The sequence below is a fragment of the Lucilia sericata genome, unplaced genomic scaffold, assembly GCF_015586225.1.
Source record: "Lucilia sericata isolate MDLA Ls3-8-SP2 unplaced genomic scaffold, ASM1558622v1 Contig000012F_arrow, whole genome shotgun sequence".
Lineage (NCBI taxonomy): Eukaryota > Metazoa > Arthropoda > Insecta > Diptera > Calliphoridae > Lucilia > Lucilia sericata.
In genome coordinates this window covers 1,256,906-1,271,443 of record NW_023994051.1, presented here as the reverse complement: position 1 = coordinate 1,271,443, position 14,538 = coordinate 1,256,906, and the positions used below count along the sequence as shown (strand labels likewise).

The 14,538-nt window shown below is 24.3% G+C and overlaps 1 protein-coding gene across 4 annotated transcripts in view; it reads right to left on the bottom strand.

The window, feature by feature from the left end:
* The window catches only part of LOC119604243 (homeobox protein homothorax), a 160,595-nt gene that overhangs the window by 141,478 nt on the left and 4,579 nt on the right, over window positions 1–14,538 (bottom strand). For all 4 annotated transcript variants that reach the window (XM_037956744.1, XM_037956734.1, XM_037956758.1 and 1 more), the window contains exon 2: window positions 2,930–3,213. In XM_037956744.1, the coding sequence (XP_037812672.1) occupies window positions 2,930–3,213 (284 nt within the window). The remainder of the gene's footprint in view (window positions 1–2,929; window positions 3,214–14,538) is intronic.

Sequence of the window (14,538 nt, the reverse complement as noted above, 5' to 3'; positions counted from 1 at the left end):
TTGAGTGTAAGTTTGTATACATATACAATATTTTGTGTTGTGAGTAATTTATTACCATCTTTTTAACTGTCAAAATTTTCAAAACCATTAACAACAATAACAAAAACAAATTTTAATATTTATATACATATAAACAGCCTGATAGTTTGTTTGTCTACGAAAAGAGAGCAAAAATAAATTTCATCATGTTCATTCTCATTTTATGTCGAGACATCATCAGAATGAAAGAAAGATTATAAAATTGTAAACATTTGCAATGTCATCGTTGACAGTTTAGACACATTTGTTGATAGGGTTTTGACCAATTTATGTCAAAAATGATTTTCTTTTCGTTTAGTACATAAATAGTAGTGTTTTCTGCTAAAACAAAAAAATTATTGCTTTCTTTAAGAATTAAATGACAAATTGTTTACAATTTTCTTTATATATGAAAAAAGAAAAAATAAATGACAAATTATAATTTATAATAATGAAACGGTGTAGTTGAGTTAAATATTGTTATAATACTTTTGCCGTCTCTTTCTTAAACTTATGCAAATTTTTTAAAACAAAAAGAAAGAAATTTGTTTTTATTTTCTAGAACAAGAAAAAAAACATCTGCTTTAGTTTTTTTTTTTTCCTACAAACTGACCATTTATGTTTCAACAATGAATGCTCACTTTCCGGTTTCTCTTGTGTTTGTTTGAAGGATTATAAAACATCTAAAACAAATTGCACCTGAGTTTGAAATTGAAGAATGAAAAGTAACGTAAACAAGGCTCAGACAGTTTTGGGTAGTTTTTGTTTTCGTTTAACCCCTGAAATACTATAATTTTTCAATTAGTTGTTTCAAAGACCTTCTAATGAAATTTCTGCCATAATAATCATTTGTTAAATGTTCTAATTTTTTTTTTTTTTTGGTTTTGTCCATTTAGCGGGTGTTTTCAAATTTCAATTTTCATGTTCCACATGGCTTAAAAGTAATTTCTTTTAACATATTTTGGCTGTAAACACTAATGAGTTTTATATAAGGTCCTGTAGTAGTTTAAGGGTTTTTTAATAATAACCAAACCTTCTTAATTAAATGACTTGCGTTTTTTTCCTTTTTTCATTTAGACACTTGTCGTCATCATTTGCTGCTTTTCATACAATAGTTTGGTGAAAAAAAAGTGTGATATTTTTACATGTGTTTAGTTTTTATTAAAAAAAATTTCATTTGAAATTTTAAGTGGTAAGCCCTAGAGATATAAAGTAGAATTGCAAGAAATGCACTGAAAGGTAAATAAACAACCAACGGGCAAAAAAAAAGTAACAGACACTTGAAGTAAAAGGTGTTAAGTTCTTAATAAAGAAGTAAATTGTATGTATGAAGTCAGCAAAAATGTGTATAGTTCGAACTGTGTTGTACTAGTCATGGTGCCTTCCTTACAAGACCAAAAATGTTATCTCACACAGTTTGATTGTACACTGTATACATACACATACTTATAATATAATGTCGTTTGTGTAAGTTTTATTGAGGGATTCTTCCGTAATTATTAACTTTTATGATTAGGGCCATAAAATAAAATTGCTGGCAAAAGGTTTGCTGTGTGCAAGTTTATTATATAAATACAAAACAACTAAATTGTCTGGAAGTTAGTAGTTGGTTACAATAAAATAGAAAAATAAAAACAAATGTACCAGCAGAAGGTGTTAAATGATAATAAAATGACATAATTAAAAGGAAAATCAATCAAAATTCATAGACATTATAGAAAAGAAGTTATTTTGTAGTAGTTTTAATTAATTTCCTGTAATTTTTAGTCAAAATTATGAAATTTCTTAGCAACATGTTGCTGCAACATAAAATGTTGCTAAGGTTAAAAATCTTACAAAATGTGCAATAGAGTCTTTTTAATACAATTTTGAACCAAATAAAACATTTCTAAACTTGTTCAAAACAAAATTCAGCAACATTTACAAAGAAATACAGCTTTACAACACCTTTTTCAATATAAAATTTACTTAAAAGTGCGTTAGTTATTAAATGTCTTAAAAACATAAATATTTATTAAATGCTATATTTATTGTTTAATAATGTCTTTTGTAAATCATTATTATTATTTTAATTGTAGCATTTAACAATTTCCTGCCTCTTATATCAATCATATGCTATACGTTGTTTTTTTTTTCATTTATTTAAACTAAATAAAAATGAAATTATTATTTATAATTAATACATATATTTCAATAATTTACATCTGTTTTTTCCTTTCTTAACATTTCAAAAATATGACAAATATGTCATATCTGTCAATAATAACTGACAAGTATTTAACACTCTTTAAGATGTTTGTTAAGTGGTTTAAATTAATATACAAATAATAATCATATTATTTATATATTTTTTCTTTCTGTTCTCTTTGCAGGCTTTTATGGAAAAAAAGGGTGAGTTTTATTTTTGCTTTGTATTTGTAAATATAAAAATTCATATTTCTTGGTTTATTTGTTTTCTTATGAGTATATGAGAGTTTAATAACAGATTAATTAAAAATTAAAATGATTGATGCCTTTTTGAAAAAAAAGCAATAAATGTAGTAGAAAAGCCTTTTAAAAAGAGAGCAATTTAAAATAAAAAATTATAAATTCTAGACACATAAATTTAGCACCTTATACCCTGTTATCTAACTTAAGGTATTTGCTTTCTTAACATTTAACAAACCCCTAATTTTGGCATTTAAGTTTTTAAGGGGTTTTCTGGCTACTACGCCTACAAAATAAAATTTCAAAAAACACCTTAATTAAATAAACGTAGGACACACCACTCATGCTCTTTCCAACACACTTTTGTCTTTGTCTACATAAAAAGGAAGTCAAAAGAAAGGCACACGAGCGTTAAATTTGAGATTTTTCTAGAGATTTTTATTGTTTTGATAGCATTTTGGTGACTGGTATTGTTGTTACTTACTCATATATAGCATCCTTATCACGTTTATGTACTTCGGGTATTGCACCCATTAAATGATTAGCAACCGGTGATACATGACTAGGGGTACCATGGCCACCAGCGCCAGCTGTATGGTAGCCATGCATTCCAACTGTGGCCGCTGCTGCAGCAGCATGTGTCATGTGTGGTGAATGATGTGATGGTAGGCCTTGTAATCCAGGCGGCCGATGACCAACATGTGGATCATACATGGCAGCTGCTGCAGCACCCGAATCCATACCATAGCCGTGCAGGCCATCGTCATACTAAACATTTTGTATAGAAAAAAAAAATAGAAAAAATTACATTATTATTACAAAATATAAAACATTTTTAAAGATTTTTTTTTAATTCTTTAAGAATTTTTAAGAAAAAGCTGTTTTGGAGAGTTTTGAAAAATGTTGCAGCAACATGTTACCCATTGTTTTTATGCATTTTGTTGTCATTTTAACGATTTTCTCTTATAGTAAACCTATATTTTAGCTTAATTTATTATTGGGCAGCAACAATACGTTAAAATATTTTCAAAAATATTCCCACACACTAAATAAAGTCCCAAATTGAAAAAAAGTAAAAAAAACATTCTTTTGTCACCCATAACCAGCCAGGTTTCTGTGAAAAAAACGTGTATATTTATCAAAATATCATGATCATCAACGTAAAGCAGCTACAACAAACAAAATCACAAATAACAATAATAATAAGCTTGACCTTGTAATAACAGCCTTAACTTTATGTTTTAACGTTTTTTGCATACAAAATTAAACTCCAAACAACAAATAAATGATTGCTGGCTAAACTGACTGACTGACTGTCTTCTTTCGTACGCTAGCTCGTTTAAACGTTTAAATAAAATTTTTATATACAATAATATAATTTTTTTCTTACTTTTTGTTTAAACGGTTTTAAACTACGTCTTTCATTTAAACAATACATCAACACCATCAAAACTATAGAGGGAAAACAACAAACACTAAACTTCTTTAACGCCACTTTATTATTATAACAACAACAACAACAAAAAAGTGCACAAAACTTTTTTTTAATTTTTGTTGTAAACATCGAACAGAAAAAAATAAGCTAAACCTAAACACTTACTTGACAATGACAACCACGTTTAAAAGTTTAAAGAAAAAGTTGTTGAAGAAAAAAATTGAAGAAGGAAAAAAAGTTGTTGTTTTAACACACTGCTAAAGTACAGAATTAAAATATACATCAACGACAATGAAAAAAGATGATTGTTAAGATTTTTATCATTATAAAAATACAAAACTTTTAAACTTGAGTGTTCACACTGCATATAATTTTTTGTTCAGCTTGATTTTTTTGTTGTATTTCATGTTATTCAATTTGACAAAATGATTTCTGCAGGTTGTGAGGAGTCGTGTATGGTTATAAACTGGGAATGACTAATGTTTTATATAAAACTAGTATGAGAAATCTTTTTGCAAAATCTTAAGAAAAAAATATATTCTTGGGTTTTTTATTAAAGCAAATATTTTGTCTACTTTAGTTTTTTTTTTTGGAATCGCTGAAAACTGTTTTGCTTAAAGTTATAGTAGACGACTTATCTATTAGTTAAAATCTTTAAGCAGCAATTGACACATTGATGTAAATGTCAAGCCTGGTTTTTTTTTTCAATAAAAAGGGGTTTAAGGAATAGTCTTCATCTTTTCATTAAATCTGTTTATTTATAAGACAAGTGTTAATGATTAAAATCTTATTTTGTGTAAGTACTTTATATTTTATTAAAAAAAAAGTATGTATTCTTTAGCAACCTGGAAAAACCACCTGCACTTTTTTTCCTTTTTGCACTCTCTTTTGTATGGTATACCACTCATAAAAAGTCTTTTAAAGATTTTAAAGGTTTTTTTAGCCTTAATTCATAACACAAACTTTTAGATTTCATACAATTGTTTTGCTTGTGCTCTGCCTATAAAACCTTTCTCAATATCAAAGCTGCTGCTATTGTAGTTTTATAACCAGATTGTCTTTCATATAGTTCCCCACAATAACAAAAATTGTCCTCCAGATACATACACAAGATTAGCAAAAGACTTCATTTCACATACATGCATTTTTAAATAAAATGTGCAGCAGCAGCATTAAGCCAAGAGTTAACAAAAAAAATCAACAAATTCTTCAAGCCACCATGTGCTTTGTAAAGAAAAAGTTTAAAAAACACTGCAGTTTTTTCTTTATTTTCCAGCAAGTTGTTGTTTTATTGTTCAAGTTTTGTGGGTTAAAGTCGCGGTTCAGATATTTGTCATTTACTACAATATATATAAAACATTTTTTTTGTGCTTGATTTGTACAGAAACGTTATAATAAAAGCAGGCAAAAAACTACTACTACTACTACTGCAAAGATTGTCTAAAAGTAGTTAAACTATAAAGTTGTTATGCTAATTTTGTTGTTGTTTTTTTTTTTCATTCACAATTACCAACATTACAAAATTGTAGAGGAGAAGCACAAAAAAAAGAAGCATAGATAAAGCAGCTTAAAAACAAAATATTGGGAAAATTTTTAAAGCCAGTGAGAGCAAAAAAAACATATAGAAAACAAATGGTTTTAGAACAGGAAACAGGAAATGCAATTTTTTTTGTAGTTTAAATGCAAAAAACCAAAACAAACGGTATTATTAAATAGAATTAAAGTATATTTAAATTAACTTAGTTAAAAACATAAACTTGACAAGAAATTCACATGAAAACTTTAATAAATTTGCACAAAAAAATAAACTAAAAACAAAGATTTTAAAGCCAAAATGTTGCAGCAACATTGTGGCTAAACATTTTTAAGAAAATGTTTACTTAATTTATTATTAAATGAATGTACAGCTAAGCTAAAGTGTTTAAGAAATAAATTTTAAGATTTTTAAATGCTGCAGCAACAAGTTGTTGCTAAAAACAAAGATTTTAAAGCCAAAATGTTGCAGCAACATTGTGGCTAAACATTTTTAGAAAATGTTTACTTAAATTATTATTAAATGAATGTACAGCTAAGATAAAGAGTTTAAGGAAAATTTTTAAGATTTTTTAAATGTTGCAGCAACAAGTTGTTAGAGGTTTTAATGTTTCAGCAACAACTAGCTTATATATTTTATAATCTTCATTAATTATTTAAAACTAATTTTCGTTAATTATATTTTAATCAGTATCAATTTTAATCTCAACTATTTTACATAAGATTTTTAAATGTTGCAGCAACAAGTTGTTAGATGTTTTAATGTTTCAGCAACAACTAACTTATACATTTTCTATTCGTCATAAAATATTTAACACTAATTTTCATTAATTTCATTTTAATCTGTATCAATTTTAATCTCAACTACTTTCCATATGATTTTTAAATGTGGCAGCAACAAGTTGTTAGATGTTTTAATGTTTCAGCAACAACTAACTTATACAATTTCAAATCTTTATAAATTATTTATCATTTTTCAATAATTTTCGTTAATTTTCTTTTAATCAGTATTTTAATCTCAACTATTTTCCATATGATTTTTAAATGTTGCAGCAACAAGTTGTTAGATGTTTTAATGTTTCAGCAACAACAAACTTATACTATTTCAAATCTTTATAAATTATTTATAATTTTTCACTACGTTTCATTAATTTTATTTTAATAAGTATAAATTTTAATCTCAACTATTTTCCATAAGATTTTTAAATGTTGCAGCAACAAGTTGTTAGAGGTTTTAATGTTTCAGCAACAAGTAAATTATATATTTTATAATCTTCATTAATTATTTATCATTTTTTACTAATTTTCGTTAATTTTATTTTAATCAGTATCAATTTTAATCTCAACTATTCTATTTTCCATATAAATTTTTGTTTTTGAATTAATTTATGCAAATAGATTTTGATATCTACAAATTATTTATAACTTAAAGACTAACTTAAAACTATAACCAAAAATTAAAATTGTTATTTTTTGTATTATTTTTGGTTTTGTTATCTGTCTAACCTTAAATTATGAGTTTCTGGTTTTTTTCTTCTTCTTGGGTTTTAATAATTATTAACAAACATCTAAAAAATGTTTTCAAAGCTAAAAATAAAACTAGTTTTAAACAAAAATAGATTCAACAACAAAAATTGTGTTTTTTTAAAAAAATGTTTGTAGGCAATGACCCTTACTGCTACATAAAATCAAAAACTAAGATAATGACCTCTAACAAACATTAGTCAATATATTAAGATGAAATTGATATATATTTTTAAACAATATTTATTAAACAAAAAGAAAAAAATTAACATAATAAGAAATAAATTTAAAGAAAAATTTAATACAGACACTAGAAAAAAATAAGAAAATATATTGATTTTTTTGGAAAAAACACCCACTACCTTTAGAAAAATCTCCCCCCAAAAAAAATATATCAACATGATATAAATGTTTTTGACAACATCATAACAACATCTAGTCTACATTTACTTTAATCTATTAAATAATGTTGCTGTAGATACCCCCTCTAGCCGCTTGTTAGCTCAAACTAACTTGGGTAAAGCAGTATACTACGTCAAAACTTATTATGCAAGTTTATGTATTTCTTTTTTTTCTTTTTTGCTTTCTGTTCTTTTATTGTTAAGAATTTTCTAAAGTTTTGGAACTAAACAAGAATTGAAGGTAGGTAGCTTGGTGCTACGCCCCCCACTTAGAAACGGTTAAATAGAATGTAAAATAATAACGTAGTAGTATATACTAGACTTGAACACGTGAAGAATATTCACAAAAAAAAACATGTTGTAAATAAATTCATAATAATATTTATATAAACATGTATACAATATACAGAAATCATAAACATCATCATGCTTTTTTTGTTATTATATATACAAAATTTTTGCTGATTATGATAGTTTTGTGAACATAGTTCTTGTAAAAATTTTATTTTTTTTTAACTTTAGTAGTTCATTTACGTGTTTTTCGTCTATTAAGTTCATAATTTTATTCTTTTTTGTTTTTAGCGAGAATTTTAAGGTTGTCGTTGTTGTTGTTGTTTTTTTCTATTTTATATTTAATACATATTTATTTTCTGAGCATATATACTAAAAGATGATGATGGTTTAAAAACGTTTATTTAAATATAGAAAACACGCGATTTATTTGTTATTATTACGGCTAAAGGGCTGAGGTATAGGGTTTGAAACGCTTAAAAAGAAATTTTCTAGGAAATTTTTAAAAAAAGTCAAACTGATAAATTTTATAAAACTAAATTGCGTTAAAATTATAAAATTAAAATTAAAAAATTTTATTACTCTTTTATAAGATTATCAAGAATAATTGTCCTATATACATCGCTGACACTTTTAAATTTTCTAAATCGTTGAGGAATCCTCAATTAATATTTCCCCACATTGCATCTGCAGTATATGAAAAGTCATTTCAAGTGAGAGTTTCGAGAGTGTGGAATACGCTACCTAGGGAAATTAAAAATTTTTCTTACTCTAATCAGATTTTTAAGAAAAAAATATTTAAACATTTTAATGAACATAATGCTTAATTATTATAATTCATAATTCATTACTCAAAAATAATATTTTTTTTTTGTTATCGCTACATTCGTTTCAACAATTATTTTATAATTTATATATGTATATCACACTTTAACTTTTATTATTCTGTCACAATTTACATTATTTAAATAACTTTGGAAAGTATTGTTATGGAGTAGTATGTAAGCCATATTTGGCCCCAAGGGCTTGGTTTTCTGAACTTGTAAATTAAATAAAAAAAAAAAAAAAAAATTAGTCTGAAAATATAAAGTAATTTAGTTTGAAATTTTTAATATTTTTTTTTAAATAGTTGCTATGATTAATTTTTAAATATACAGTAGTTTTGTTAATTACAAAAGAAATTTCGTTGTCAACATATAATTATAAGAAAATTAGAATTTTTATCTTCTAATTGCTTTTAAGCTTGAAAATGTTGCTGAAACATGTTTAAAAAATTTGTATAAAATATATTTTTAGCTTCTTATTTAAGTGGGTTTAATAAACTTTGATTTAAAAAAATTTTAAAATTGTTGCTGCAACATGTTGCTAAAATTTTTTTTTTATTTGTTTAAAATACAATTTTTTAAGCTTCTAATTGCTAGTAAACATAATTAAACAGTTTTTATCCTTTAAGCTTCTTATTTAAGTGGGTTTAAAAACTTTTTTAAAATTCTGACTGCAACATGTTGCTAGAAGATTTTTTTAAGAAATTGTTTAAAACTCAATTACTTTAAATTGCAGAATTTTTATACAATATTAAGCAAAAAATATTATAAAAATTAATACAATATAACAGACTTTTAGTAAAAAATTATATAAAAATATAAAATACTTTACTTTTTTTGCTTGTGACTTTGTCCATATTTAAAACTTCCTTATTTATATATTTGTTTTAATTTAATTTTTCTCTGCATATTTATTTATATTTCATTTTTCTATACTTTGTGCTAGTTTTTTGTTTGTTTTAACTATAAAATAAAGTCTAACTAAAACCATTTTATGCCCATAAATCATTTAATCACTTTCATCTACAAAACATTCTAACTAAAAATGCCTTTTTTTTATAAATACATAGAAAACATTTTTTGCTGTTGGCTTGTTCCTGTTTGGTTTTTGTTGCTCTTTTAGAAATTCAACCAAAGTGTTGCATGAGCATATAAAAGCTTTTTATCATCATCTACGCAACAATAACAATTGCAGCAAGAAAAATATGCAATTTTATTATAACATACATAAAACATATTTTTGTTGTTTTATATGTATGTTGCAACCATCTAAACATATAAATTTCATTTTTATGAAAATTATTCCAAACAAACAACATGAACTTGAAAATGTTGCTACAGATTTTTTTTTCTATGCATGTGTGTGTAAAAATCAAAAACTAAAAACAATGGTCACCAACATTTGTTTGCCTTAATGTTTCTTTTTTCTCTACTATTTTTTTTTTCTCATAGTGCTGCAGCAATATTGCGAATTGTTTGCAATTTTGTGGCAATATTCAAATACCAACACCATGTGTTTTTCATATACATATGCAAAGTATAGATACATACATATATATCTATGTATTGTATAGCTATATAAACCAAGTTTTATATATACATTTTTACATAAAAGTGACAATGAATGTGTTGGTTAGATTTTTAGCCATAGAAAGTTTAGTTTAAACCAACTACAAAAAAACATAAAAACATAGCAACATTTTTAGTAGAGTTTCAAATGTTGTAGGTATTTTTAAGGCAACATTTTGGAATGTCTGTGTGTAGTTGGTATTTCTAACTTTTTTGGTTTTTAGGTCGTAGTTTTGTTGTATATTTCCTATTTGCTAATGCTGCAACCATGATAAAATTGCATTCATATTATCTGTTGTTGTTGCAACGTGTGTATAACCCGTATGCAAATTTCATTTTTATTTTTGTTTTTACCCTGCACTTTTGTATCTATGTTTTTCTATTTTTTGGATTTTTTTGAAAAAAAAAAAGATCTGGGTGAACCTTTAATGGCCTTATATGTATGTCTATGTTTATATAAAAACTAACACTCGACTTGCAAAATAGTAAAAAAAAAATTGGAAAATTTTGTATGTAGGTATATGTTTTGGTATATGGAAATTTATATATTTTAGTATTTGTTATTTTAAAAACCAGACACATTTACAGACAGTTTAGAGTGGTTTTAATAACTATTTGTTGTTCTTTTTTTCCATATAATAAATGCAACAATTTGCCTTTTAAAGGTTATATGCAACATTTGTTTTTAACCAAAAAAAAACAAAGATTTTAAAGAATTTTTAAATTTTTTAATTAAATAAGTTATTTAGGGGTCATTAGTTTGTTCGTTATTTTCTAAATTTCTTTTTTTTTCCTTCCTTTAACTATATTTTGAGGGTGTTTTCTTTTTTTTAGTTTCTTTAATTTCGATTTTTTTATGAAAGACAAATGTTTAACACTCCCATAAATTGTATTTCTTGTTTAGTTTTAGGTTTCCTTATACATTTGATTTGAGGTTTATTTGGTTGTGTTTTGGTTTGGGATTCAAATAAATGGTGTTAGACAATTAATTTTTAAGGCATGTTAAAGCAATATTTATAACTTTTTTTTCTTCGCTTAATTGTCAAAAAACAAAATATACATTTATATAAAATTCAATCAATTTTTATGGAATTTTTATAGAAATAAATAAATGAAATAAAACAAGTTCTAAAGGAATTTCTTTTTATTATAAAACAAGTTAAAATTATTTTATTAATTTTTTTCTCAGAAAAATAAGTATAAGTTAAATATATGAGTAATATAGATTGAAAGAATATAAATTATTAAAATTTTCTTTAAATTAAGTTTATAATATATATAAATCTTTTTTTAAGCCTGAAAATATGCTAGGGAACAGTCTGCCTAAAAGTATACTAAGTAAATAGCCCTTAAGTACTTAAATAAAATGATTTTATTAATTTTTTCCTTAGAAAAATAAGAACAACTTAAACATATGAGTAGGATTAAAAAATTATATTTTATTTAAAATGTTCTTTAAATTAAGTTTTGAAATCTATAAAAAATTGAACTTTGATAGACTATATGCCTTTTTTAAGCCTGAAAGAAAGGAATGGTTTGCTTAAAAGTATACTAAGTAAATGGCCCTTAAATAAAATGATTTTATTAATTTTTTTATCCGAATAATAAGTGTAAAAGAGATTTTATTTATAATTTGTTTAAATTAAGTTTTAAAAATTACAAAACAATTAACTTTCCTAGACTATATGCTAAACAAGCAAAAAAACGAAGTACTTCCAAAATAACAACATTTATCGGCACTTCAAAAATAGCAATAATTGATTTTTTTTTTTCTTCTGAGGTAGTGATGTTTAAAGACTTCCGAAGAAGCGAAAATAATTCTGTTTTTTTCAATGTTGAAGATCTATTAGTTGTATTCTATAATACTACAATATCGCTTCCAAACAACTTCCAAAAAAAGAGCATTAAAATTACTTCTTCAGAATGACTTCAGAAGTAGTGAATTTGGAATCAAATAAAGAGGACATCCCTCCTATGACAAGCCTGTGATAAAATCATCACTTCTTTAGCTCTTTTTCAGTACTTCCTTGGAGTAAATTCTACTTCTCTTTCGCTTCTTTGGAAGTTCTTTTTTTGCTGGGACCCTAATTAATGTTTTTATATTATTTAAGTGAAATTAGTTGTATTAATATTTAGCTTGAATGCCATTAAGGAATAGTCTGCCTAAAAGTATACTTAGTAAATAGCTCTGTAAATATAAACATTATTCATACTAATGCTAACTTTAGATTTGCTATAACTATATTTTATAAAAATTTATATTTATATTTTTCCGTCGCTAAATAAAATTTATAGATTTTTCATTATTTTCATAAATACTCAAATTTTAATTTTAGCCTTAACATATGCTATTGCAATAGTTTTATTAATTAGATTAATTAGATTAGACTTAGATCAATATTTTGTTTTAAGTAATTCAATTTTTAATTAATATTTTATTTTAAAACTAAACATCATACACTTTTGGCTTAAACTCGTGTAACTACTAATAAAGCAATTCTAAATTTTTCTTATGGAATCAAACTTTTGTTAAGAAATAAAAGCTTTATCTTATTTTTTTTTTAAATTTTTGCAAGATTTTATCTGTTAAAATAAAATTTAAAAAAAATATGAAATTATTTTTTATAGGAAATTTTGGCAATATTTTTATTCTTAAGTAAAATTAAACAAAATTTCATGATCCTTCGGCCAGCAACTATAAAACATATTAAGACTTTATTTATTAAAAATTTGCTAATAATAATGACAGCTACATTTCTCAAAACATTGATTAATGTTTTACCACCATATTTTAAGTTCGAAACAGAAAATCTAAATATTAATCTATCTTAAAACTATAAGGTCCTTCGGCCTTAAACTATTCTACTTTAAATAACTCTATATGGTCCTTCGGTCTTAACATTTTCTTCATTAACTCTATTTTTCTTTCCACTGTACTTTCTTCCCCCTCTTTTTTAGTATCTTTCACGGTACATTTACTTTTAAACTAATTTCAATAATTTAAATCATATTAAACTGCTTTTAATAATTGTTGTCATAATATATTAACACATATTTTTATGTTTAACAAATTTAGCTAAAACTGTTTAATAACAAATCTAACAATTCAATAAAAAAAATACAGTGTGAGGAAAAAAACCTTAAACATGTATTAAGTAGCTTCAGCAACAATAAACAGTTCAAATGGATATTTATTTAAACAATTAACACCAACATTAAAAAAAGAGACAAACATATTCAGGTGATTTTTTTTAAAGAGTTGTAAATTAAATTCTATGGTTAGAGTTTTTTTTAAATACAAAAATTTAAATGCACTATACAACATTTAATGTTTGATATTATGGTTATTTTTATGGTTTAATATTTAATTTGTTGTTTTATTTAATTTTGTGTTGTTTTTTTGTTTATAGCAGGTCATCAAAATAAACGAAAATTGTTGTCCATAGCTTGAAATAATAACATGTGCAGTTTTTGTTTTTTTTTTTTTTTTTTTTTTGCAAAAACATTTAAAGAGATTTTTTTATTATTATTTTAAATTGTTTATTTGTTTATTATTTAAATAATGCATTCGTTTAAAGTGTAAGGCTGAAAAAATATAAATATTTTTTAAACCTTGCATACAATGTTTAATGAAATGTGGCCAAATGTTTATTTTATTTGGGGAAATATTTTTTTCTTTATGCAATTTTCCTTTAATTTTGAAATATTTTTTTTACACAAATATCTTAATTTTTTGTTGTTGAAGTTTTGTTTGTAAAAATTTTAATGTATGTGTTTGTTTATTTGCATATTTTGCCAACACTTCTTATTTAAAACAACAGCAGCAGCATGTTGCAAAGACGATAATGTTGCAATTGCGTGCTTATGAAATTAGAGTGTGGCATTCAAGCTAAATATAATTATACTTTGTTGTATGTATATTGCTGTCTCTAACAATTGCCACAATTGTATTTAATAATAATTTCTTAAGAAAATTGCTTAATATGTTTTTAAAGAAAATTGGTTTCGTTTCTTTTTTTTCAGTTTTGCTTAAGCCTGGCAAAGTGTTTATGGTCTCAAATTTACAACTTAACATATAATTTAAAACATATCACTTTATTGAAGTTAACGGTTTAAGAAAACTTAAACTTCCTTTGCTGTTTATTTAAAAAAAAAAAACACAAAATTGTTTTTTTTTTTTAATTTTGTTTTCTTAACATTTGTTAGTTTAATTTTTAATACTTAAACAAAATTACTTTTAATTTAAGAAAACGTTACATATTTTTTGTTAAGCAAAAAAATAAGCCAAATATAAAGAAGCTTAAAAATTTTTTTTTTTTTTTGTTTTGAAAAAAAAAAATCATTTAGATAAGTTTGTGCTGCACGCCGTGGCTCATTAAATTAAATGAACCATCAGCACGCAATTTATTTTCTTAATACACACTATGTGTGTTTTAATTTTTTTCTTTATCAAAATTTTATTTCTTAAGTTTATGCTATTTGTGTTATACATTAAGTTTTTAAAAAAATTTTAAAA